Raw genomic sequence first — 24,617 nt, 5'->3', positions numbered from 1 at the left:
AGAAAATGAACACACATAAAATGCGACATTCTAAAAAACTGTTATGTAAGTTATAAAAATTACTTATTTCAAAGTGTGGTGTTGAAACTATTTTGTAGCTTTCTCAAGATGTTTAGAAATTCAGTCGGGATGTGCCGAAACCCTTGGCACTCACAACACTGAATTCTGTTAGACCTGTTAGGATTAACATAGTTTTGTTTATCATCATCATGTTCTCGTCACTAGAAATTTCCACTTACGGAAAATTTGTTGCTGATTGTCTTTGACAACAGAGGAGACATTGTTCTAGGATCTCCTGTCAAGTCTCCTCATAAGACTGTTGAAATTCTTGGTGGGCGGACAATAAACTTAGCAATAGTATCATCAACCACATTAATAATTTGTTCTCCTTGCTCTTAGATGGAGGTTTTGAACGCAACCCCTTTGGTCTTCTTCTCATATTTATCGTTAATAAAGATCTCAACTGTCAATAAGGAGCCTATAAGTTCATCGACCTTCATTTTAAGTATATCAGAAGCCTCTTCTATTATAGACATTTTGATATCAAATATCTTTAATGGAGATCTCAAAATCTTTATTGCGAGTTTCTCTTCTCGCATATTTCTATAATAGCAAATGACTCATCATCGATATCACAAAGGCAGCCATTGAAGTCTGCAATAGTCTCCTCGTCAAGCATCTATAGATTCTCAAAGTTGGTAATAATAAGTTGAAGTCTTTGAAATATAAATTTTGGAAGTTCCCTAACTTCAAGAATAGAATTTTCCAAGCCACTTTACAAGTGGTACAAGTGTTGAAGAGTCCGATAAGATTACTGTCAACACCATCAGAAATCGCGTTAGGAGAAAACTTTTCTCCTTTTTGTAGCATTGTAGTCTTTCTCGGGTTTCTCAAATTTTGATCCATTAGTAGCTCTGACAAATGGGAATAGCATAGCCATCTATAACACCTTCTCAAATCTTGTTGTTAATAGAGTTCATAAAAGTGCCCATTCATGCCTTTAAGTAGGCGTAGTTCGTTCCATCAAGTACCAATGGACAACTAACATGTCTGTCTTCCTTGAGATTATCTATCTTAAAACAGAAAACGAATAAACACACAAGGAACACGTCCAAGAGATTTGGGTGTCCGCTTTGATACCAATTGAAATATTATTATCACATAGATAAATTGTTACACACAATGACGTGACAACGTGTGTGACAAGATGTTTTGATGCATAGATGAAAATGTAAACAATGCGTAAAAATAAAGACACAGTTAATTGATAACCAAGTTTTGTGCAATGTCACTCACATCTTAGATGATTTTTGCCAAGAGAAAAGGAAATTCAATAATCAATAAGTGACCAATAGCACGATGGTCTTATCTAAATGATCACTTGTTCAAAACATTTTTCCAATAATTAACCGTGAATTTCATCCCATACTCTCCCTGACATCCGTACTCATAAATTACAGACCCAATACATGTCATTCGCATGAATGTGGAGAGAATAAGATAGAGATAGATGCACAAACTCAAACTTACATTCTCAAGAGCACAAAATAAAGAACACTGCGTAAAAGAAACCACTAAGGGTAGTAGTCTCTCTCTTTTACATGGGTTAACTCACCTGGATGTACAATTAAGCTATGCCAAACCAAAAAGTGTTGAAGATATCCGATGCAAATTTTGTGCGTAGACGTTCCTAAGCAAAATTGGAAATTTATCAAGGATTAGAAAAGAGGTATGAACCACTTGCGGATCATGTCGATAGACATCTATTAACAATTATGTCGATAATAAGCCAACAATAAATGTAAAAGCATAAAAATATGCGTAAATGAAACTTTCTTTTCACTATTCATTAATAAGTATTTATTCCACTTTTATAACTATAATCATTATTAAATACAATTTTCATGATATATTTATCATTAAATGCGGTTCTTATGGCGTTTGTTGGCATGAAAATGGAAGAAAAAAAACAAAAAACAAAAAACAAAAACAAAAAACTTTACTAAGGGAATAAAAAAACAAAAAAAAAACAACAACTTCCATTTAATTATACTTTTGATATAATCTGATGAAGATAACGAAAAAGGTTTAATTTGGAAGATAACGAATGCAACTTATTTGACCTACACGGAAAGAGATCAATGGATGTTTATTATGAACTTTACATATATACTCAACATTTTAGGCCTATGTTAATCAGGGTCGCACGTGACTTTCTCTAGCTAAGACAGCATTACCCATGGTTCAAACTTCAAACTCTACTATCTATAAAATAATAAAAATAGTAAGTATTCCATGTTTAAGTGTGTAAGTGAAAATGAAAATCATCTTATAAAATAGTAAACAACAAGAATAGAACTTGATTTTTAGTGTTCGATATTTTCCAGAAGCATTAGTTGTCGTACAAAGTTTCATGAAATGTAACACCGGATTTATACATAAATTTGGACGGAATTCTTGTTGCAATCAGGAAAAAAAAACAGAATGCTAGAAATTTTTTAAATCTGGCATAAAACTAAACTCAACGATTTTGAAACTCACATACACGCACAACAAGCTTAGTTCATTTATTTAGTAATCATCATTACACAACATTATCATATGGATATATAAGAAATTCTTATCACACAATAAAATAACATATGATCTTAAGTTTCTTATTATAATCTACATTATCATCATCATCATCGTCATAATCATCATACATTGACATCTCTACATATATTACAAGATGTCATACACATATTATGTATCTTGAACCATTAAATTTAATTTTCCAAGCCACTTTACAAGTGGTACAAATGTTGAACAATGCGATAAGATTACTGTCAACACCATCAGAAATCGCGTTAGGAGAAAAATTTTCTCCTTTTTGCAGCATTGTAGTCTTTCTCGGGTTTCTCAAATTTTGATCCATTAGTAGCTCTGACAATGGGAATAGCATAGCCATCTATAACACCTTCTCAAGTCTTGCTGTTAATAGAGTTCATAAAAGAGCCATTCGTGCCTTTTTTTTTTTTATAAAGCCATCAAAAGTGCCATTCGTGCCATTCGTGCCTTTAAGTAGGCATAGTTCGTTCCATCAAATACCAATGGACAACTAACGGGTATGTCTTCCTTGAGATTATCTATCTTAAAACAGAAAACGGATAAACACGCAAGGAACACGTCCATGAGATTTGGGTGTCCGCTTTGATACCAATTGAAATTTTGTTATCACATAGATAAATTGTCACACACAATGATGTGACAACGTGTGTGACAAGATATTTTGATGCATAGATGAAAATGTAAACAATGCATAAAAATAAAGACACAGTGAATTTTTTTTTTTTAAATCGAACCCTCGCCCAACCCTGTCTCGAGCAGCCCATACACAAAGTTCATGAGCCACTCGGTTGGCATCTCTACTTACCCAAACAAAATTAACCGAAACGAAAGACAGACACGCATTTAAAATGTTTTGATAAATCGGAAATAAGAACCACAAAGGACAATTACTAGACCGACAGAGACTTTCCATAATCAGTTGGTTGTCGCCTTCAATCAAAACGCGATCGCAGCCTCTGAACTTGGCGACAAGAAGAGCTAGTAACACCCCCTTGAGCTCCACTTCCTGCGCCGAAGAAGCCTCCACCGGACTCCGCCACATCCAGACTAACTCTCCGCCATAGTCTCTAGCCACCAGACCCACTGAGGCCCTCCCAAACCCGAAAGACCCATAAGTAGTGAATTGATAATCAAGTTTTGTGCAATGTCACTTACATCTTAGATGATTTTTGTCAAGAGAAAAGGAAATTCACTAATCAATAAGTGGTCAATAGTACGATGGTCTTATCTAAATGATCACAATTAACCGTGAATTTCAACTCATACTCTCCCTGAATATGAGATCAGTACTCACAAATTACAGACCCAATACATGTCACTCGCATGTGGAGAGAATAAGATAGAGATAGGTGCACAAACTCAAACTTACATTCTCAAGAGCACAAAATAAAGAACACTGCGTAAAAGAAACCACTGAGGTTAGTAGTCTCTCTCTTTTACATGGGTTAACTCACCTGGATGTACAATTAAGCTATGCCAAACCAAAATGTGTTGAAGATATCCGATGTAAATTTTGTGCGTAGACGTTCTTAAGCAAAATTGGAAATTTATTAATAATTATGTCGATAGAAAAGAGGTGTGAACCACTTACGGATCATGTCGATAGACATCTATTAACAATTATGTCGATAATAAGCCAACAATAAATGTAAAAGCACAAAAATATGCGTAAATGGAACTTTCTTTTCACTATTCATTAATAAGTATTTATTCCACCTTTATAACTAAAATCATTATTAAATACAATTTTCATGATATATTTATCATTAAATGCGGTTTTTATGGCGTTTGTTGGCATGAAAGTGGGAAAAAAACAAAAAAACAAAACAAAACAAAAACAGAAACAAAAAACTTTACTAATGGATAATTAAAAAAAAACAACAACAACTTCCATTTAATTATACTTTTGATATAATCTGATGAAGATAACGGAAAAGGTTTAATTTGGAAGATAAGGAATGCAACTTATTTTACCTACACGGAAAGAAATCAATGGATGTTTATTCTGAACTTTACATATATACTTAACATTTTAGGCCTATGTTAATCCGGGTTGCACGTGACCTTCTCTAGCTAAGACAGCATTACCCATGGTTCAAACTTCAAACTCTACTATCTATAAAATAATAAAAATAGTAAATATTCCATGTTTAAGTATGTAAGTGTAAAAATGAAAATCATCACATAAAATAGTAAACAACAAGAATAGAACTTGATGATTAGTGGTTCGATATTTTCCAGAAGCATTAGTTGTCGTACAAAGTTTCATGAAATGTAACACCGGATTTATACATAGATTTGGACGGAATTCTTGTTGCAATCAGGAAAAAAAAATGCTGGAAAATTTTAAATCTGGTATAAAACTAAACTCAACGATTTTGAAACTCACATACACGCACAACAAGGCTTAGTTCATTTATATAGTAATCATCATTACACAACATTATCATGGATATATAAGAAATTCTTATCACACAATAAAATAACATATGATCTTAAGTTTCTTATTATAATCTACATTATCATCATCATCATCATCATAATCAACATCATTGACATCTCTACATATATTACAAGATGTAATACTATGTATCTTGAACCATTGAATTTAATTCACCTTTTTGGAAAACTATCGCCGGGGAATTCTTCACCGAGTTCTTGAAACCCTACGCTCTCGACGGCCCCGACAGTGTTGAACATGCGACGCTTGTTGATCTCATTGACCAGCGAGCGGTGCAACGATTGACTTCTAACTTCGACAAGGGACCGAATCCTCGTCAGCTTAGGAGAGCCCCTAGAGCCCATAGGTATCTCTTTTGTCAAAGGACAAAATCTTGTGGATTTGGGGGCGATTTCATTGTCAATATCTTCGGCGGCCGAGCAATAATTTATGCTTGAGTAGTTTAAGGAGCCGAGCGAGCTCATTGAGCATGTATCATCATTCATCACCTGGTTATCTATATTGACCAAAAAAATTAATCAGAGTTATATCTCTCTCTTTTGAAAATTAGTGACCCAATATTCCACCCAATTAATTATTGATAAGAATTATTGTAAATATTAGAGATATCTAACCATTTAAAACTTTACTAAAAAAAATTAAGAACCATTTTTTACTATAAAGTTCACGAAATTTAACAAATAAATAAAAACCATAAAATATTTTAGTAATGCACATACTTTAATGAAGCAATGTCACACTTAAAAGGATACCAGTCACATAATGAGAAACCCTTGTTACTTTGTTGACAAAAAAAATAATATTAGGTTTCTTAATCACATATATTACACATATTCAATGATGTAACATTCCGGCTAGTCAGTCTGGGTTTTAACTTCTAAATAATTAATGAGAATTATGTATAATTAAAATCAGTTAAAAGAAAATCTAGGATATTACTCCATTGCTTTTTTCTTTTCTTTTCTTATGACACTGACAAAACAAAGTCTATAATTAAATTAAGAAACGTACTATTAGGCCATTTATTAGGAGGTAATTATCAAGAGTCACCTTACTTTAAAAACGGTTTATGAGAGAATTACTAATTTCTTATTTTTATTCTAAGAATGTCTTTTTTTTATTCTGAAAAGAACTCATTATTTTATAATAAAAAAATTCATAGTTTATTGTATTGTTAAACTTATTTTTTTACTCTTTAGATTTCCTTAAACTTGTAGTTAGTTGTTTAGAATTTTGTTGAAAATATTAGCAAAATCATCTGAAAATAAAAATAATGAAGTATTTATGGAATGTTTTAAAGTTTGAGATATTCATCAACGAGGTGTTAGTACTTACTTACCTTGTATCCATACAGGGTCCACCGGAAGAGATTTGGGAGAGTTGAGAGGCAATAGAGAGGCTTGGGAAGAAGAGCAAGAAGAGGAAGCATAAAATGGTTGGTTTATAATCATATCATCTTCTTCTTCTTCCTCGTAATTAGTGGCCACCAATGTTTGGGATTCCCAATTTGGCACCAAAGATGAAATCTGCTCTTCGATCATCACGGCGATCTCGGCCGGTTCCCAATCACTAATCTCAAGGTCTTTAATCATCTCTGTTCCCACGTCGATCGATGTATCGTTCGCAATGTCAAATGGGAAACAAATGTTTCTCGCATTGCTTCCTGTGGCACATCAAAATTTAATGTTTAGTATTTAGTATCATGTTCCGGAAGAATAGAGAAATTAAAGAAATTTAACCTAGGAGCTCATATAGAAATTCTAAATTAGGCTAAAATGAAAAATATAATTTATTGTGCACACAAAAAAACATATAATGTGGCATTCTCTTTCTTCTTAGAGGGGAACTATAACCAATGTGACTCGAATCTACGACATCAAATTGGTATGGGTGGAAATGACGTAAAATAAATCAATTCAATTTTTTTTTAATTATGATATTGACATTTACCATCTAAGTCTGAAATCCGGAGCCGGAGAAAAATAGTGTCATCTTGAGGGTCCATTATCCCAGTTACGGACATGTTTGTCGTTCTCTCCGGATCAGGAACTTCTTCTGAATCCTCGAAAATAACTTCCGGCTTTTGTTCAGCCAAAAAGGGGTCGAGCAAGAGTTCTCGCGCTGGCAACCTCACCAACACATTCCCTAAACATTTCCCGACAAATCGCTTGGCATCAGGATCTTGAATTCGGTGGAATGCTTCCGGTAATTTTCCCTAAAAATCATAAATAAATTGGTGAATTAACATTATATTTTTTAGGACAGTGCAAATTTAGATAATATAAAGATTTGAGCTTGAGACTCACTGAAGTGACTTTCTTGTAAATTTGGGCAGGGTTTGAGCACTCGCAATAAGGGTATTCAGAGGTCAACATCTCTAAGAGGCACATTCCAAAGGAATATATATCCACCAATTCATTGTAGTCCTCTTCATATAATTCTGGCGCCATAAACTCAGGTGTCCCTATAATTGAGGAAAAAGAAAATCATGCTTTACTCATAATATTTTTGTGTATGGTTTATTGGCCAACTTTGAGCGACTAAATTTGTCAACTATATTTTGATTGTTAAATATTTCATAATTTCAAATTTATTTAAGCCCGACTCGATAAATCCATCTCGTTAATCTTGCTAAAATTAAGACAAAATAAAGGGGCAAATTGAAAACTTGTTAAATCAATAAATACTTTTATGATAAACCTATAAAAAAATCTGGTAAAACTATGATAAAAATATATACCCCAATATACACTCGGTGTACTTTCCTAACTGTGGTGCTCTTATCTTTTTTAAAATCTCTGATAAAATAACTACGTGAAGTACACATTATGAAAAGATGGCTAAATTGAGCATTTATTTATGGGTCCAATAATCTTGTTTATAGTTTCACATTGCTATATAGACAATATTTCGTAAATATTAGGTAAATAGTCACATCCATATATTTACACGCATAAATTGACATAAATACCACATCTTTTTATTTCAATGAAAAGACAAATCAGGATTGTCATGTCATTTTATGATTATTTATTTAAGATTTACAAAACATTGACTTTATAACAATCTTAATTATCTAATTTTTTGTTTATTTATTTATTTATTTTTAGTTGGGTATAAAAGACGAAAGGGATAGAGATTTATTTGCCTATAACGCTGTGGGCATGTTGGGATTCACGAAGAATAGCAGCCAAACCCAAGTCACCAATTTTGACTTGGCCAAGATGACCATTCATGAAGATATTATCACACTTCAGGTCTCTGTGGATCACTGGCGGGTCAAGCCCATGCAAATACGAAAGCCCACGAAGGATTTGGCGGGCCCAACTCTTTATGGCCCGAATATCCACTCTCTGGTACTTCTGTCTGTACCTGCATCATAAAAACAATATATACTAAAAATTTGTATGACGAAAATAGCTGTTTTTAAGTTGTAAGCATATATATATTTTTTTGACGTTAACCATCGTTTTAAAAATACTTGTGTACTATTTTGGGCTCTACTTAAATTTATTTACTGTTTAAAATTTAATTTAAAAGAAAAATAATTATTTACCATTATAAAAAAAGCTAATTTTGAAATGTTACACTTAAAAACAGCTATTTTTGTAATTTCCCTTAACATATAAACCAACCCAACTACAAAATAAATAAATAAATAAACAAAAACAAAAACCCTATTATATTTTGAAAATAGAAAAATTTATGAATTTCCATGATCAAGTACTAGATGTGTCCCATTCAAAATTTTGTATTTAAATTTCATTTTTTTAAACTAAAATTCAATAAAATGTAGCGAGAGTTTGTAATTTATATAAGGAAGCATCCTAATTCTAATTTTATGTATATATATAATGATAGAAAAATATTTTTTCAAAAAGTATTTACTCTCTTAGGGTTCCCGATGTAAACATCTCGGTGATGAAGTTGAAGGTTCTGCGATTGGGGTCGATCCAAGAGGTGTGAAAGTTTATGATGGAATCGTGATGGAGGTTCTTCAAAAGGTGGACCTCGGAGTAGAGCCGATTGAGCTCCTCGGGGGATCGGAAAACCTCGTGGAGCTTGATTTGGTTCCAAGCCACTTCAATTCCTTGTACCTCGTCGAAACCCCTATACACCACCTTCATAGCTCCTTTCCCTAAAATCTCCCTAAACTGTTTTTGAAAATTAAAAATTAACATTCAATATCAAGTTTTGATTGCAAACTACTCTATCTTCCAAGTAAAGTTACCAAACACTTAAAAAATTAGTAGGACATTATTTAGTTAAAATTAATCACTCGATTTAAATCGCGCAAAATCCTAGTTTACTAACTGGTCGGGATTTTTTTGTTAAAGAAAAACTAATGGAAGAGTTATTTTAAAAGCAAGGAATCTTAGTAAATTAGCGGTTTTTTTATATTAATCCTAGTTCGAAATATTTGGTTAAAGGTTGACGTCACGTCTACTTAAAATTACTAACTAGGTTAAGGTGTTGTCGCTTCAAATAATTTTTTGGTGCCATATATATAAATGAAAATAAAATTCAGCGTGCATCATTATGTTCTTCAGAGCAAACCCAAAAAATAATAAGAATCATCATCATAAATAACTAGTTGGTGTTTTTTTTTTTGGCATGTAGATAAAAGTACTAGTTTGTACACTTGATAATGATATATAAAACAAAGGTTTAACTCTATTATTTATATGCCATCGCATTTTTATGGAATCTACATTATTATGACAACATGTATTATTTATAATTATATCCCATGCTATAATTTCAAGACCTAAATAAGATATTCACAGTTTGTTTGTTTGAAAAAAAAAAAAAAAAAAAAAAAAAAAAAAGGACAACTGATGGTGGTAGCAAAAAGTCGAGAGTTACAAAAGGCATGGTAGGTGCAATGTAAAAGGCATTATTTATATGTGTGTCGTATTTTTTTTTTCTTGAAGGGGTGTCGTATTTAAGTTACTATATTTGATGACATAATTTGCTGATTTTTATAACCATATACAAATATAATATGTTTAACTCTATTTCACCTAGCCGTTGACTAATCATGGAAAACAAAATATTCTCTCACTTCCAATCTATCAAGACTTTCCGTTGTTTATTTAATTATTTTTCATTATTCTAACGACCAAGAACTTGGTCAACTTTCGAATCAAAAGAGCAACACATGTACAGCGATTACAGCGATAAATTTCAATTCCAGCCAAAGTAACAAGTAATTTCATAAAAATATATACATCATATGCACAAAAAACTGAAAATAATCCCCTACTTAATTTCTGATCGGACATGAGAAAACTATGTTTTGTTGAAGCGTTGGAAGTATAATATATATACCTTATGCTTTTTCTTTTCTTTTTCCATTCAAATGATCACATATGAAGAGTTGCTTCTTTATATCGTTTTGCTTACACTTTAAAGAGAAAAGTGCGTGCCTTATAAAAAAAATCTCAATATGAACCTAGCTATAGGAATAATTTCCTTAAATTTCGGGGAATGATTACATAATATATTTATTGTGAATGTGGTGTAAATAATCTATATATATATATATATATATATATATATATATATATATATATATATAAATAAATAAAAACCATGCATTGTCCAATATTAATCGAAGCAATAAACCTAATTACTACTAAACGGATTGTGGCAAAACCATACACACAAGATAATAACTACAAAAAAATGTATATATCTCCAAAAAAACACAAAAAATTTAAAAACTTACACGTCCATATCGACCAGTCGGGTCGGTTTCGACGTACGAAATCACCGGATCCGGCTTGACTCCATTGTTACCCCTTCCGGGTCGAACGTTGCTCATACTTGGAAATATTGTTTTTCTCAAATTAAAAACTTGGTCTATATAATTTATAAAGTACTTTTTCTAGATGTAAAAAAGATTGAGAGTATTAACGGAAAGAAGAAGGGTTGCTAGATCACGATTGGAGGCTTTCCTTCGTGATTTTCGTAAGTGAAAACTCCAAAGAGCAACCAGAAAAGTCTCGAATAGTCAACGCTCAACATAATCCATGCCAATTCCACAATTCCACAATAAGACTCCTTGTACTTTGCAACCATTATGTATCTAGATATACTAAGGTGTGAATATTTTTGTCTAGGAAAAGAAACAATTATGTGTAAAAATAACTAGATGAAAACTTTGTGGAGAAAAAAAAAATTGATTTTGGTGAAGTCAGGACGAGAGATTATATAACTGGAATTTATTTGAAATCGTTGAAGGGTTTTTTTGAATAAGAAATCGTTGAAGGGTTAACTTGTCTAAATTTAAAGAATCTGTGACCACGCTTTGGTATAACCATTTGTGGGTGTAATAGCAATGGTTTCAAGATTTGGAGTAATTTCAGAGGAAGAAAATAGAGAAAGAAAAATAAAAAGAGAGGGAGAGAGAGAAATGATTTTTTTTTTTTTTTTTTGTTGAGAGAGGCTGAGAAGTTTTTGAGAATTCAGACAACTAATGGGGTTGGAAAAGGAGAAGATAGTGGTTGGTGTGTTATAAAGAACTATTCAGAAAAAAAAATAAAAAAAAAATAAAAAAAAAGGAAGAAGAGAACATAGTGATTGGTGTACTATTTTTTTTTTTTTATTAAATGCAAAAGTTGACTATTATTTTAAAACATAATTAGACTTTTGGCTAATTTTGCTATAATTCTCAAGTTATGACAATATACTCCTACACAAGTAATTTTTAATGGCGTCGCTCTAATGCGTTTGTGAAAAATAATACACCAATATTAAAAGTAAGTTTTCAATTGACGGATTATATTTTATAGAAATAACCCAATCAAAATTAAAACGCTACTTAAGGTCTTCTGTCAAACCACGTGGCCAATCGTGGTTGGACAAACTTTTAGTAACGTTAATTTCGCTAATTAAGTCATTCATTGTCTCTCGATCGTCTTCTACACTTTGAGTTCTCTCCGGAGATTCCAATCATTCGTCCTCGCCACTACTTGTCGTCGTCCTTTGGCCGTTTTAATCGTTTGCGCTTTTGTTTTGTATTACATTTTTTTGACATAATTTAAGTTAAATTGTTTGTTTCTGAAGTATATATAGTTGATTTCAAGTATTGCTATAGTGATATTTGGAATTTATCGGCCCTCACTCATAGTTTTAGACCATGAGTTCACTCATAGAATCTTTGTAGTGGTCGTTATCCAAATTTCTCGGCTTCGAATATAGAATGTTTGAAATAGCCTCATGAGTACTCTGAATTAAAATTAAAACCTAGTTATTTAAATAATAAAAATATAACTCAACTCATGTGTGACTCTTTTTTCATAGGTTATTATATAATTAGACTATAATATAATATTAAGGGTCGGACCATATGTGATGTGCCTACTCTCTTTAATTTTCTCAACAATTTAATCTCCTAGAGCTATTGCAAAATTAACTAGCTAACATAGATTAGATGGCAATACATTTGTATCACGAGTTATGCTTCTATCAAATGACAAGTGCACCAGTGTATTAAAAAAAAATTAAAAATTGAAAAAAAAAAAACCCTTATGTGGAAGCTTCATATATATTCTACGTAATATGTGCTGAATTTATTTTATGTGATTAATTATAAACCATACTATAAAAAAGACCAAGTAAACTACAATATTTATTATTTTTCATAAATTGTCTTCATCTTGTATTTCCTTGTATCTTTTGTTTCTTTAATTTTTGAGGGGTCGCAATTCGCATTTGGGTCATTAACTTAGGAGCCACAGATATGACAGAGTCCAAACTCCATATACATTGATTAATACAAATACACATATGTACGTTACGTATATGTATATATGCACACATACTCTATATGTAATAAATATTTTTAGTTTAAGACGGCTTTGGTAAATAGATAATATTATATACTGATCTTATTTTTAATTATTTCAGGGATAATATATGTGCCATATGTATACGTATATATATATATATATATATATATATATATATATATATATGTATATATATTTAGAAGGTAATTTTATATACGTGTAGCAAAATGTACACGACATCGTGAAGAGAACAATAATTTTAATATTCTTATCGCCACATATATAGTATAGGGTCACACAACATTAGAAAAACTCATTTACAAATTATTAACATATTTACTATCCACCGCTAACTCATAGCATTGTAAGAAAGAGAATTTGTTTGATGCAAATATTTATATCTTAATTACGTCGTTGTGTGTGAAAAGTTGGAATGTTGAGAATTTGTATTAAAAAAATTATATTATTTTGTTAAACATTTTTGTCATCTTTGAGTCTTTTTTTTTTTTTTTTTTGTTTGAACCGATCTTTGAGTCTCTATATCGCTTCTTCCACATTACAAGACATTAGTTAATGAGTACTTAGTTTAATATATAAGTTATAAAATTTGGACACTAATACAAAAATTCTCTTTCGTTTTGGAAAGTGGTGTCCATGATATTGCCTTTTGATTTATTATTTTATATATTTAATGATGCAAGTTCAACCCTCAAATAGTATGGAGGGGACCAATTCATTGGTCTCTCTATCAACTTTTTTTACCCTTTTATTTTTTTTCTGGGTACACAAATCTATAGTTTTTCGAATTAACAAAACCTCTCTGGTCAGCCTCTAGTCTTGACTACGGTGATATATAAATGCTTTTCAGCAAATAAATACAAGTGCTTTAAATGTACATTGATGATGTGATTAGTCGAACTCTTATTCTAAGCCAACCAGAAATCGTTTCTTACATGCATTCGATGAAATGTTATTATTATCTATATTACCAATATATGTGGTAGCATTGTGTTTATTTTCAAATTAGAAAGAAAAAAACAGAAAGTGATAAAAAAAAAAATAAAAAAAAAAATAAAATAAAAAAAATCTCAACTTGCCACGTAACGAGCCCACCAAGCAATTTCAAAGAGCGACAATGTATCATCGCAGGTAATCTCAACCTCGGCTAAGGTCAATCGAGTAAAGGTCTCTAGGGCAATTATTACAATGGTGATTATACTCGTGTCTATTTTAGATGCGACTAGTCACATCTAATATACACAAATCAATATCGAGGACGTAAGCAAACAATAGCATTAGGCTTACACCATCCAGTCTCGAGGTTCATTATCCTTTCACATGACTCGCTTGTTGACTCTACCAAATTTAAACATCTAGCGATGTTATATGGATTAATTGAACCATTTACTGTGATAGTATAACAATCTTGAGGTCGTGGCTGATTAATAAACGACTATCATCCTCATCTATTTCCTATAAAGAGGGCCAAACTAAATAAGAACTTTTAACCTAAAAACCATCTCAAATAGTCTCGAATTTTCAAATATGAAAGTCCGATTTCAATTTGTGATTATGGGCCTCAAATTTTCGTTATGAGTCCGATTTGTTCGAGAGATTGAAGAAGATAGATTAAAATAATCGACTAAGAGTAAGTTGAACAGAAGATAATAATAATAATAATAATAATAATAATAATAATAATAATAATTTGTATGAATGATTAGTTAATAGCTTAAATCAACCAACAAGGTCAAACTCATTATGTTTTAATCGCGAGCTCGAATATTAGCTCAACTCTCTCGAATAAAGCAAGGCCGTCAACTCGAGAACTTTCCAAAAGTTGATTTCACGTCTGTGACGGACTGATGGTATATCAATCGATCCGGTTGTGATTGAGCTAGCAACGCTATCTTAATCGGCATATTAATAATATAATCTTCAGACCGCTTCAAGCCAATTTACCTTTTAAATTTCTGTTGAGTTTCAGTCTCATCCTTGCTGGCTTGCTGACTGGGTTAATGAAGACGACGTGGCGCTATCAAGAGGCATCAGTGAAGATCAACGGCTGAGCGGCTTTGACCTTTGTCTTTATATTGTATTTTCGTTATGTTGTCAAATCAGTTGGTCAGTTTTAGTTTTTCTTCTTCTTCTCTTTCTCTTGTAATCCTTGTGTAATTGAGAATACTGTGAGAGGTTTTGTTTGAGCGATCGGTGAGGCTAGGGCTCTTAGTTTCTGATCGTCGGAGGTGTAATCTCTTGTTGACTGTTGTTCTCTGATTGGGAGTTGGAGCGAAGAGTTGTGCTGAAGAAGAGTGTGATTGAAGAGTGAATAAAAGAGCAGATCGAACATCCGGTTGAGGAGTTCCAAGATCCAATTCTGAAACCCACACCGCCACCGTGTTGGAATTGATCTAGGGTTTAAGAAAAAGATTAAACGCTTCGGGAAGCGGCGGAATTTTAAAAAATTTCTTTTCAAGTAAAAACAGTTTTTACTAACCTAGACAAAGAGCAAGTACATGTAATTAAAAACTAATATGAGCTAAGAGTTTACTAACCTTTCTTGAAGCTTGAACTTTGAAGAAGCTTTTGGAAAGTTTGCAACGCTCGTCTCCCCTCACAGCACGTCTCTCTTTCTTTTTCCTCGGCACCTCGAGCAACCACGAAAGTTTCTATCACTAAATCACTCGAAAAGAAGGAATCAGCGAGTGGGCACTTTTAAACACTACGACTTAAGAACAAGTCTTGAAGTCGCAGAGCTAAACACTAGGTCGAGTGAGGACCTAGGTGCCAAAACAAGAAAAATCGAAAATAAACTAGAAAGAGAGAGAGAGGAGTTCGGCCAACAATGTCTAGAGAGAGAGTCTCTCAATCTCTAACTTATGTTGAATGAATGGAATGAGAGGAATGAGGGTCCTATTTATAGGAGAAGGGTTGGCCTTGGAAAGAAGTAGTTTCCTCTTATTTTCCAAGCCTTTATGAGCAATCTTTTATTACCCATTCCTATCAACATAGGCGCCCACCTCATGCACATCCACAAGGGATTAGTTTCCTCTTTTATTCCATGCCTTTTACTTTCTCTTGGCTTGTTTGGCCGAATTTCCTTATGGCAAGCATAGGAAATTTGTTTCCTCTTTTTCTTTTGGCAAGTATCTTGATACATTTATGCACAAAATATTTTCTCTTTCCTTGGGTATTATGGGCGCCTATTCTCATCTAGAAGGAGCTTCTAGAAGCTTCTTCATTTGTTCATGATAACATGAGAAAAGCCCATTAAGAATTTTCAATAAAATTCTTATGAAATGAAATTAATTCACAAGGCTCAATGATCAAGTCATGGCCGAGTGACATTAAGTCATCAAATGAACTTGTCAAAAAATTTATTGACATTCATTCCATCCTTTGTCTCAAAAGACAAAAATACCCTTTTGACTATTTTCGTTCTTGTTTGACTTAGCTTCCAGTTTAACTATTCCTATCGATGTGATTCGTGACAGTGACCTCATGGACCCAAATGAACAAAGCTTGAGCTAAACACTTGGACTCAAAAGTTCACAAACCTTTTCCAAGTTTAGCTTAATGCCAACTGACTCCACTAAAGAGCTGACACTGAAAATCTCTCGGTTCAAATGAATTTATTTTCTACTCAAGAATTCGACCTAATTATGATGAGCGGATCCACTGAATATTATCTATGTTTACCCTTCATGAATGTCATCAGCTAGTCGGGATTTACTAAATTACCATTTTACCCTTCTAGTTGTTATTTCCTCAACTCATTTGTCGCTTGTGAATAAGTTAGAAACAATGTATTGACGAGGAGCTAACAAGTCACATTGTTTCATCCAAAAGAGTCAGGACTCAATTTGGACACTGGCCAGTTCATTTATTCACACTCCAAGGAACAAAGCATGAGGTGACATACATTGCATTTCAGCAATCTTGTACATGAATTCCATATCTATGAGAACTTCACAAAGTTACTCATGACATACTCACAACTTAGTACTTCACCAATAGGCCTTGTTCGGAATCACATAGTGAGTCCGAACTTTGACTTTCTCAAATGAGAATACTAAGGTGTGAAATGGCATGTCTCATTTCAGGATTAAGGTAAGCATGATGCAATTCATACATAGTGACTTCGAGACATAAGAGGTTAAATGGTTTGTTCTTATATTGTCTCTAGAAGTGCACTGGTCAATTCAGTACCTTCGGAAGGTACCTAGAAGAACTATAGAGTCCCCAACTCTCAATGTCTCATAACCAGACATCATAGATTCTTCTAACAATCGTACTGAGGTCAATAGTCCTTGGACCCTTAGATTGCGAATATATCGTTTTAAGCAAACTACGAAGAGTTTGTTCATGCAAATCTACATTTGTCTCTTCGTAAGTTGTTAAGTTTGTTTATGGACTAAAAGACTAAGGTTTTATCATAAAGCTTCAAACAAAGAAAGAATGAATGAACGTTTCAACTTTATATTAATGAATAAGCAATTACAAGCAAGAGTCTTCGTAAGACTATATGACATCAAATGTACATAAATAGACACTACTACTCTTCTTGTGGGCACCATTGACAACACACCGACCCTGGGTACAATTGGGTTCCTCTGGCAAACATGAGGATCGACATCGATAAGTTCGACGGCACCGGCGATTTCAGGATTTGGCGGCGCAAGATTTCAGTGTTGCTGGAGCAGCAACAGCTTCTGAAAGCGATTGAAGATCCAATCGTGTGGCCTCCCAATATGCCTGAAGATCAGAGGCATGAAATGCTGGAAACAGCAACAGGTACAATAATCTTTCATCTCTCTGATTCTGTCATTCGTATGGTAGATAAAGAAGACTCACCTGCGAAGATCTGGAAGAAGTTGAATGAGTTGTTTCAGGCTAAGTCTCTCACCAATAAGATCTTCTTGAAAGAGAGACTGTTTGGGTATAAGATGAACACAGCTGTGAGTCTAGATCAAAACCTAGATGAGTTCCTCAGGATGACCATAGAGCTTGCCAACTCCGGTGATGGAGAAGCCCTGAGTGATGAAAACCAAGCCATCGTAATCCTTAACTCCCTACCTGAAGCCTATAGGGAAATTATGTGAAATCCCAAATTTGCAAGCTTAATTAAAAGGCTAAAATGTTTGTGTTCGAGTGATGTTTCTTTTTTTTTTAGTAAAGTAGTATTGAATGATTTTTTTTATGTGGTAGTTTTTGAAGTTTTTTTTATGTATATTTTAGAGTTTTTTATTTTTATTTAATATACTCTTTAAATTACAAAATATGGATATTATATATATAAAATATATATATATATATATAATAAATAAATCATGTTTGTATAAATATACATACTTTACATATATTGTTATATATATGTATATCATAATTATAAATTAAAGGTTATATATGTACGTAAGTAATATATATATATATATATATATATATATATATTATAATGGTATATAGTAAGTAATATGTATACACGTGGTCTTATATATTATAAGATAACGTGTCAATAATATATGTATAATATATGTATAATAATATAAGATAACGTGGTCTTATATAATATATGTATACACGTGAACAATTTGTATGCTTTATAATAATAATAATAATTATTATTATTATTAGTATTATTAATAAATTAAGAATATAAGTAGGATTAGGGTTTGGGCTTTTAGGGTTTGGGTTTTTAGGGTTTAATTAAACCATATATAAGCATCCCAACATTTTCTTTTAACGCTTCTTCTCTGCTCTATCTCCATTATCCCTCTCTTGGTTTAGATATTCGCAGCTCTTTTTAGGTATGCTTCATTTTCTATCTGATTCGGATTTCTTGAAAACGATTCCTTAAAACGCTTGTGCTAGTTTCAAAAAAATTGTTTTTGCGTTGATCATTTTTGGAAAAGTTAGGTTTATGTCTCTTCTATCTAAATCTTTAATCGAAAAATATATTTATGAAATACAGAATATTTTATGATTATTTTCAAATCAGTGCACAAACCTGAAATCTATTCCCGATTTTCAGACTTTAAACGCTTACCGTGGATTCAACAAATTTGGTTTTGCGTTGATTATTTTTGGGAAAGTTAATTTTAAATGTCTTCTATCTAACCCTTTAATCGAAAAATATTTTTATCAAATACAGAATATTTTCTGATTATTTTCAAAACAGTACGCAGACAGTTTTTGACAAAAATTTTAAAGTTAGTTTTAGCAATTCTTCTATTTTTAATAAATAGTTAAAAATTTATTTTGGCCGTGATGCTTTTACAAAAAGTGATCCAAATTATGTTTTATACGTACTGGATTTTTTACAGAAGTTTTCTCAGAGTTTTAATTTTTCACCGAAACCCTAATAGCCAATGGTATTTTCGTAATTTCACGTTGAATGTCGTTTCTGAAAATTTCCAGAACCTACAGTATGTCTTGATTAATTTTCTCAGCTGATCCCAATAGTCTTTTTCCGATTAGGTTCCAATTCTCTTATAGCGTACAATTCCTTCGACGATCTACGATCGTAACTCCCGATATCCAAGTGAGAATAATCTCACTGCAACACAGATTAGTTCAAAATAAATTTGATGAGTGTTTACTCATGATATGACTTGTTTACAGATTTATATGTTTGAGTATGCGATTTGTTATTTGATTGCGTGACTAGTTGAAGTAGTATGTGATTTATGTGTTGTATGCCATGTGGTGGTATGTTAAAGTAGATTTGAGATACATGTTTTATTCTAGTCACGTTTTTGTATAAGGTTATATATATAAAAATTTATGCTCATGTCATATTAGTATGTAACGTAAGATTCAAAGTGAAAAGATAAAGTTAAGTAAGGGAGTCATACCGCCTCGAGCTACGGAGGTATTATGGAGAATTTCTCGGGCCGAGGCTCAAATGGGGAAATTTCTCGGGCCGAGGCCCTAATAAGTTTATTAGCTAGATTGAGAGAAGTGTGGGCTTTGCAACCCCATATCTTCGTCTCTAAAGTGATCACTGAAATAGGTATGACTACCCTAGGGGCACCCCGAATTAAAAGTTGATAGAATCAAGAAAAGAAAGATCAAGTCACCGTTTAGTTTTAAAATACTAATAATCGGTTCATGCATTGCATTACTTTTTTTTTGTGAGCTTTATATTATTCTCGCTGAGCGTAAGCTCATCTTTTTGAAAAAAAATATGCGTCTGTGTTGTAGGTAAACAACTCGCAAAGAGCTGAGTAGGGTGGACTAGCGGCGTCGATAGCGAGAGGGTTGGGTCATGGTTTCCATTCACGAAATAAGTATTCCGTTACAAGTTATTAAGAAATAAATTTTAAGGTTTTTGTTTTCTTTATTAAGAAATAAGTCTTCCGCTACAAGTTAAGATTTTCTAGTTCATTAAACTTATTTTATGGATTACGTTTTATTTTTCTAGTATGTTGGTTTAAATTGAGTATCTCATAGTTTTCATATTTGGTTAAGTACTTCTCAAGATATTTTGAAATGCAATCTATATGTTTCTTTAATGCTTTTGTTTCTTTTCAAGATCTTTAAATTTTTAGTTCGCCTTGATTCGATGTGTTTAAAAAAAAAAAATTCCTCCAATTTTTCTATAAACAATTTTCTAAAGTTTAAAAAGCAAGTAGAAGTAAGACGGTCCGAAAAAAAGTCGGGTCGTCACAAGTTAAGACTGCCATTAAGTATGGTAGGACCTCCATATCCTTAGAAGAAGTCATCTCAGCCCTTAAGTCTAGAGACCTTGAGATCAAGACTGAGAAAAGCCACCAAGGTAATGGTGAAACCAACCTGGTTAGAGGTAGATCACAGAACAAAACCAATGGGAACCACAAACAAAAGGGTAAAGCCAAGGCTAGGTCCCCATCCCAAGGCCCCAACCCAAATGCTCAGAGAAAGTGTTATCACTGTGGGAAAGTTGGCCATATCAAGAAGGAGTGTTATTCTTGGATCAAGAAAAACAAAGATAAACCCAGTTCTTCCCAACCTGAGCACCAAGATTCCGCTAACCTGGGTGAGGGGTATGAGAGTGGTGAGGTTTTGACTGTGAGTAACCACCTTAGAGAGCCTAGTTGGATCTTGGACTCCGGCTGTACCTATCACATGACCTACAACCGTGAATGGCTCAATGACTTCAAGGAGATCAATGGTGGCAAAGTGGTCATGGGAAATAATCAAACCTGTGATGTGACTGGTATTGGAAATGTTAGCTTCAAGATGTTTGATGGCATCACTCGCATCCTGGAACATGTGAGACTTGTTCCCTACCTGTCAAGGAACCTGATATCCTTGGGGGTTCTCGATTATCTTGGTTATTCAAACAAGATTGAGAATGGCACAATGAAGGTGAGCAAAGGGTCCCTGATTGCTATCAAGGGCAAGAAACAAAATGGCCTCTACCACCTCATTGGAGAGACTGTCACAGGGAGCTCAGCTGTGAGCACTGACACTGAAGACAAGAAGACTCTCATGTGGCACAGGAGGCTTGGCCACATCAGTGACAAAGGCCTTCAAGTCATGAGCAGCCAGGGCTTGCTTGGAAAGGACAAGATAACCAAGATACAGTTTTGTGATCACTGTGTGTTGGGAAAACAACACAGACTGAAATTTAGCACTGGGAGTCATACCTCAAGCCATGTCCTTGAGTACCTTCACTCAGATCTGTGGGGCCCTGCAAGGGTCCCCACGCATGGAGGTAATATCTATTTCTTGTCTATAGTAGATGATTTCTCTAGGAAAGTTTGGACTTACTTACTAAAGAACAAAAATCAGGCTTTAGATAAGTTTAAAGAATGGAGGACTCTAATGGAAAATCTCACTGACAAAAGGGTTAAGACCCTAAGGACTGACAATGGCCTTGAGTTTTGCTGTGAAGATTTCAGGTTATATTGTGCTAAAGCATGTATTAAGCGACACAAAACCGTAAGGCACACTCCACAGCAAAATGGAGTGGCTGAGCGCATGAACAGGACCTTACTGAACAAGGCCAGATGCATGATGTTCAATGCAGGTATGACCAAATCTTTTTGGGGTGAAGCTATTATGACAGCTACCTATCTTGTCAATAGGTGCCCCTCTAGTGCTATCAATCTCAAAACCCCTGAAGAATGTTGGTCTGGTAAGCCACCAAATGTGTTGCATCTAAAACCTTTTGGCTGCTCTGCATATGCTCATCAAAATATTGGAAAACTTGAACCTAGATCTGTGAAATGTGTTTTCTTAGGATATCCTAGTGATACTAAAGGGTACAGATTGTGGGTTAGGGAAGGTAATGGGTTTAAAACAATCATCAGTCGTGATGTTGTCTTTAATGAAGATGAATTCCCTTGTGCTATTGCCACTAACCCTGATGCAGGTACCACTAGAGATACTACTAACCATGCAGATACCCTGGAGAGTTACATTCAGGTGGAGCCTATACCAGGGACTCAAGATCCGGTGGAGCTAGAGACCAATGATCATCACTCTGAAGCTGAGGATGCTCATCTGAACAATGAAGTATCAGACTCTAGACTACCTGAAGATTTCCATGACAGAGAACTTGCTATGGATGCTCAAAACCAGGAACCTGACCAAGAACAAGACCCTGAGCACCATAACAACTATCAACTGACAAGAGACAGACAGAGGAGGGTTATAAAGCCCACTCAGAGATATGGTCACAATGCATACTCTGAGCTGTTAGCCTATGCCTTCACCACTGCATTGGAAGTGGATATGGTAGAGCCTATGTTCTACCAGGAAGCTGTAAAAGGAAAGAATGCTCCTAAGTGGATCAAGGCCCTGAATGAAGAAATGGAGTCTCTCCACAAGAACAAGACCTGGATCCTCGTGAAGAGACCTACTGATCATAAACCAGTGGCGTGTAGATGGCTCTACAAGATAAAAGAAGGCTCTGAATCAGCAAAGGATGTCAGATTCAAAGCAAGACTCGTGGCCAAGGGATTCACACAGGTTGAGGGTGTTGACTACAATGAGATCTTCTCACTTGTAGTCAAGTACAAGACTGTAAGAGTGATGTTGTCACTGGTATGCCAATTCAACCTGGAGCTTCAACAGATGGACGTTAAAACCGCATTCCTCCATGGAGACTTGGATGAGGTGATCTATATGGAGCAACCTATGGGGTTCGAGGTTCAAAAGGATGAAGATAGGGTCTGCCTCCTGAAGAAGTCACTGTATGGATTGAAGCAATCCCCACGTTAGTGGTACAAAAGATTCGATTCTTTTATGCTGACTCAGGGATTCTCAAGGAGTTCCTATGATACATGCCTCTACTTCAAAGGTGCTGATATTCAGAGTACAGTCTATCTACTGCTCTATGTAGATGACATGCTTCTCATCAGCAAGGAGTCAAGCCTCATCAACAAGCTGAAGAAACAACTTGGGAATGAATTCGACATGAAGGATCTTGGTGATGCTAGAAAGATCCTTGGGATAAGTATTCAGAGGAATAGGCAGCAAGGTACTCTGGCTCTGTCTCAGCTCGGCTACCTGGAGAAAGTTGTTGACAAGTTCAACATGAGAGGTTCAAAACCTGTCAGGCAACCCTTGGCTGGTCATTTCAGACTCTCCAAGTCTCAGAGCCCTACGTCGGAGTCAGACTTGAGGTACATGCATGATGTGCCTTACTCGAGTGCTATAGGGTCAGTCATGTATGCCATGATATGTACTCGCCCTGATTTAGCACATGGCATCAGTGTGCTAAGCCGGTTTATGTCAAATCCTGGAAAGGAGCATTGGTTAGCCATGAAGTGGTTACTACGATACTTGAGCAGCACGACTCGGACAGGTTTGATGTATGAAAGAACTGGCATTGGTGTGAAGGTTGAAGGGTATGTGGACTCAGACTTTGCTGGAGATGTGGATAGTAGAAAGTCTACTACGGCGTATTATTTCCTGATCAATGGGAATTGCGTGAGCTGGAAGTCACAGCTTCAACCAGTGGTCACTCTCTCCACAGCCGAAGCTGAGTACGTGGCTGCTACTGAGGCAGTTAAGGAAGGTATCTGGATCACTGGTATGCTAAAGGAACTGAAGATAAGTGAAGAAGTGGTGACTGTGTTTTCTGACAGTCAAAGTGCCCTACACTTGTTCCGAAATCCTGTGTTCCACGACAGGACAAAGCACGTGGATATAAAGTTTCATTTTATCCGAGAAAGAATCAGTGAAGGAGAGATCGCTGTGGCTAAAGTGGGAACAGATGATAATCCGGCTGATTGTGGGACGAAGGTGGTAACTTTGGGAAAGTTCAGGCATTGTCTGAAGCTTCTCAGAGTTGCAGACATCTAGTGTGCTGAGGGATATGAACGATGAATCAACTGGAGTTCAAAATGGACAAGTTTGATCTGCTGTGAAGTCAAAGCTTTGTGATGACACTGAAAGGTGGAGATTGTTGAGTTTCAGTCTCATCCTTGCTGGCTTGCTGACTGGGTTAATGAAGACGACGTGGCGCTATCAAGAGGCATCAGTGAAGATCAACGGCTGAGCGGCTTTGACCTTTGTCTTTATATTGTATTTTCGTTATGTTGTCAAATCAGTTGGTCAGTTTTAGTTTTTCTTCTTCTTCTCTTTCTCTTGTAATCCTTGTGTAATTGAGAATACTGTGAGAGGTTTTGTTTGAGCGATCGATGAGGCTAGGGTTCTTAGTTTCTGATCGTCGGAGGTGTAATCTCTTGTTGACTGTTGTTCTCTGATTGGGAGTTGGAGCGAAGAGTTGTGCTGAAGAAGAGTGTGATTGAAGATTG

The 24,617-nt window shown here is 34.4% G+C and overlaps 1 protein-coding gene across 1 annotated transcript; it reads right to left on the bottom strand.

Moving 5' to 3' along the window:
• Positions 1 to 4,967: 4,967 nt before the first annotated feature.
• WNK5 (WNK family serine/threonine-protein kinase 5) lies at positions 4,968 to 11,526 on the bottom strand. The gene is made up of 7 exons (XM_089607067.1): positions 10,803 to 11,526; positions 8,960 to 9,225; positions 8,220 to 8,443; positions 7,378 to 7,535; positions 7,022 to 7,286; positions 6,411 to 6,734; positions 4,968 to 5,567 (listed from the first exon to the last, which is right to left on the bottom strand). Exons 1-7 carry the CDS (start codon positions 10,896 to 10,898, stop codon positions 5,224 to 5,226), a joined length of 1,677 nt encoding a protein of 558 aa, XP_089463193.1. The 5' UTR covers positions 10,899 to 11,526; the 3' UTR covers positions 4,968 to 5,223.
• Between the last annotated feature and the right edge of the window lie 13,091 nt (positions 11,527 to 24,617).

This window comes from Urtica dioica, chromosome 2 (assembly GCF_054948205.1).
Source record: "Urtica dioica subsp. dioica isolate 48M chromosome 2, U.dioica_male_clone48M_v1_H2, whole genome shotgun sequence".
Classification (NCBI taxonomy): Eukaryota; Viridiplantae; Streptophyta; class Magnoliopsida; order Rosales; family Urticaceae; genus Urtica; species Urtica dioica.
This window is presented reverse-complemented; position numbering and strand designations above follow the sequence as displayed.

Coding starts and splice junctions, on each gene's coding strand:
- WNK5 (XM_089607067.1), bottom strand. CDS start 10,898: ATGAGCAACGTTCGACCCGGAAGGGGTAACAATGGAGTCAAGCCGGAT. Junction 7,287..7,377: donor TTTACAAGAAAGTCACTTCA/GTGAGTCTCAAG, acceptor TATGATTTTTAG/GGAAAATTACCGGAAGCATT. Junction 6,735..7,021: donor CCGGATTTCAGACTTAGATG/GTAAATGTCAAT, acceptor GATGTGCCACAG/GAAGCAATGCGAGAAACATT.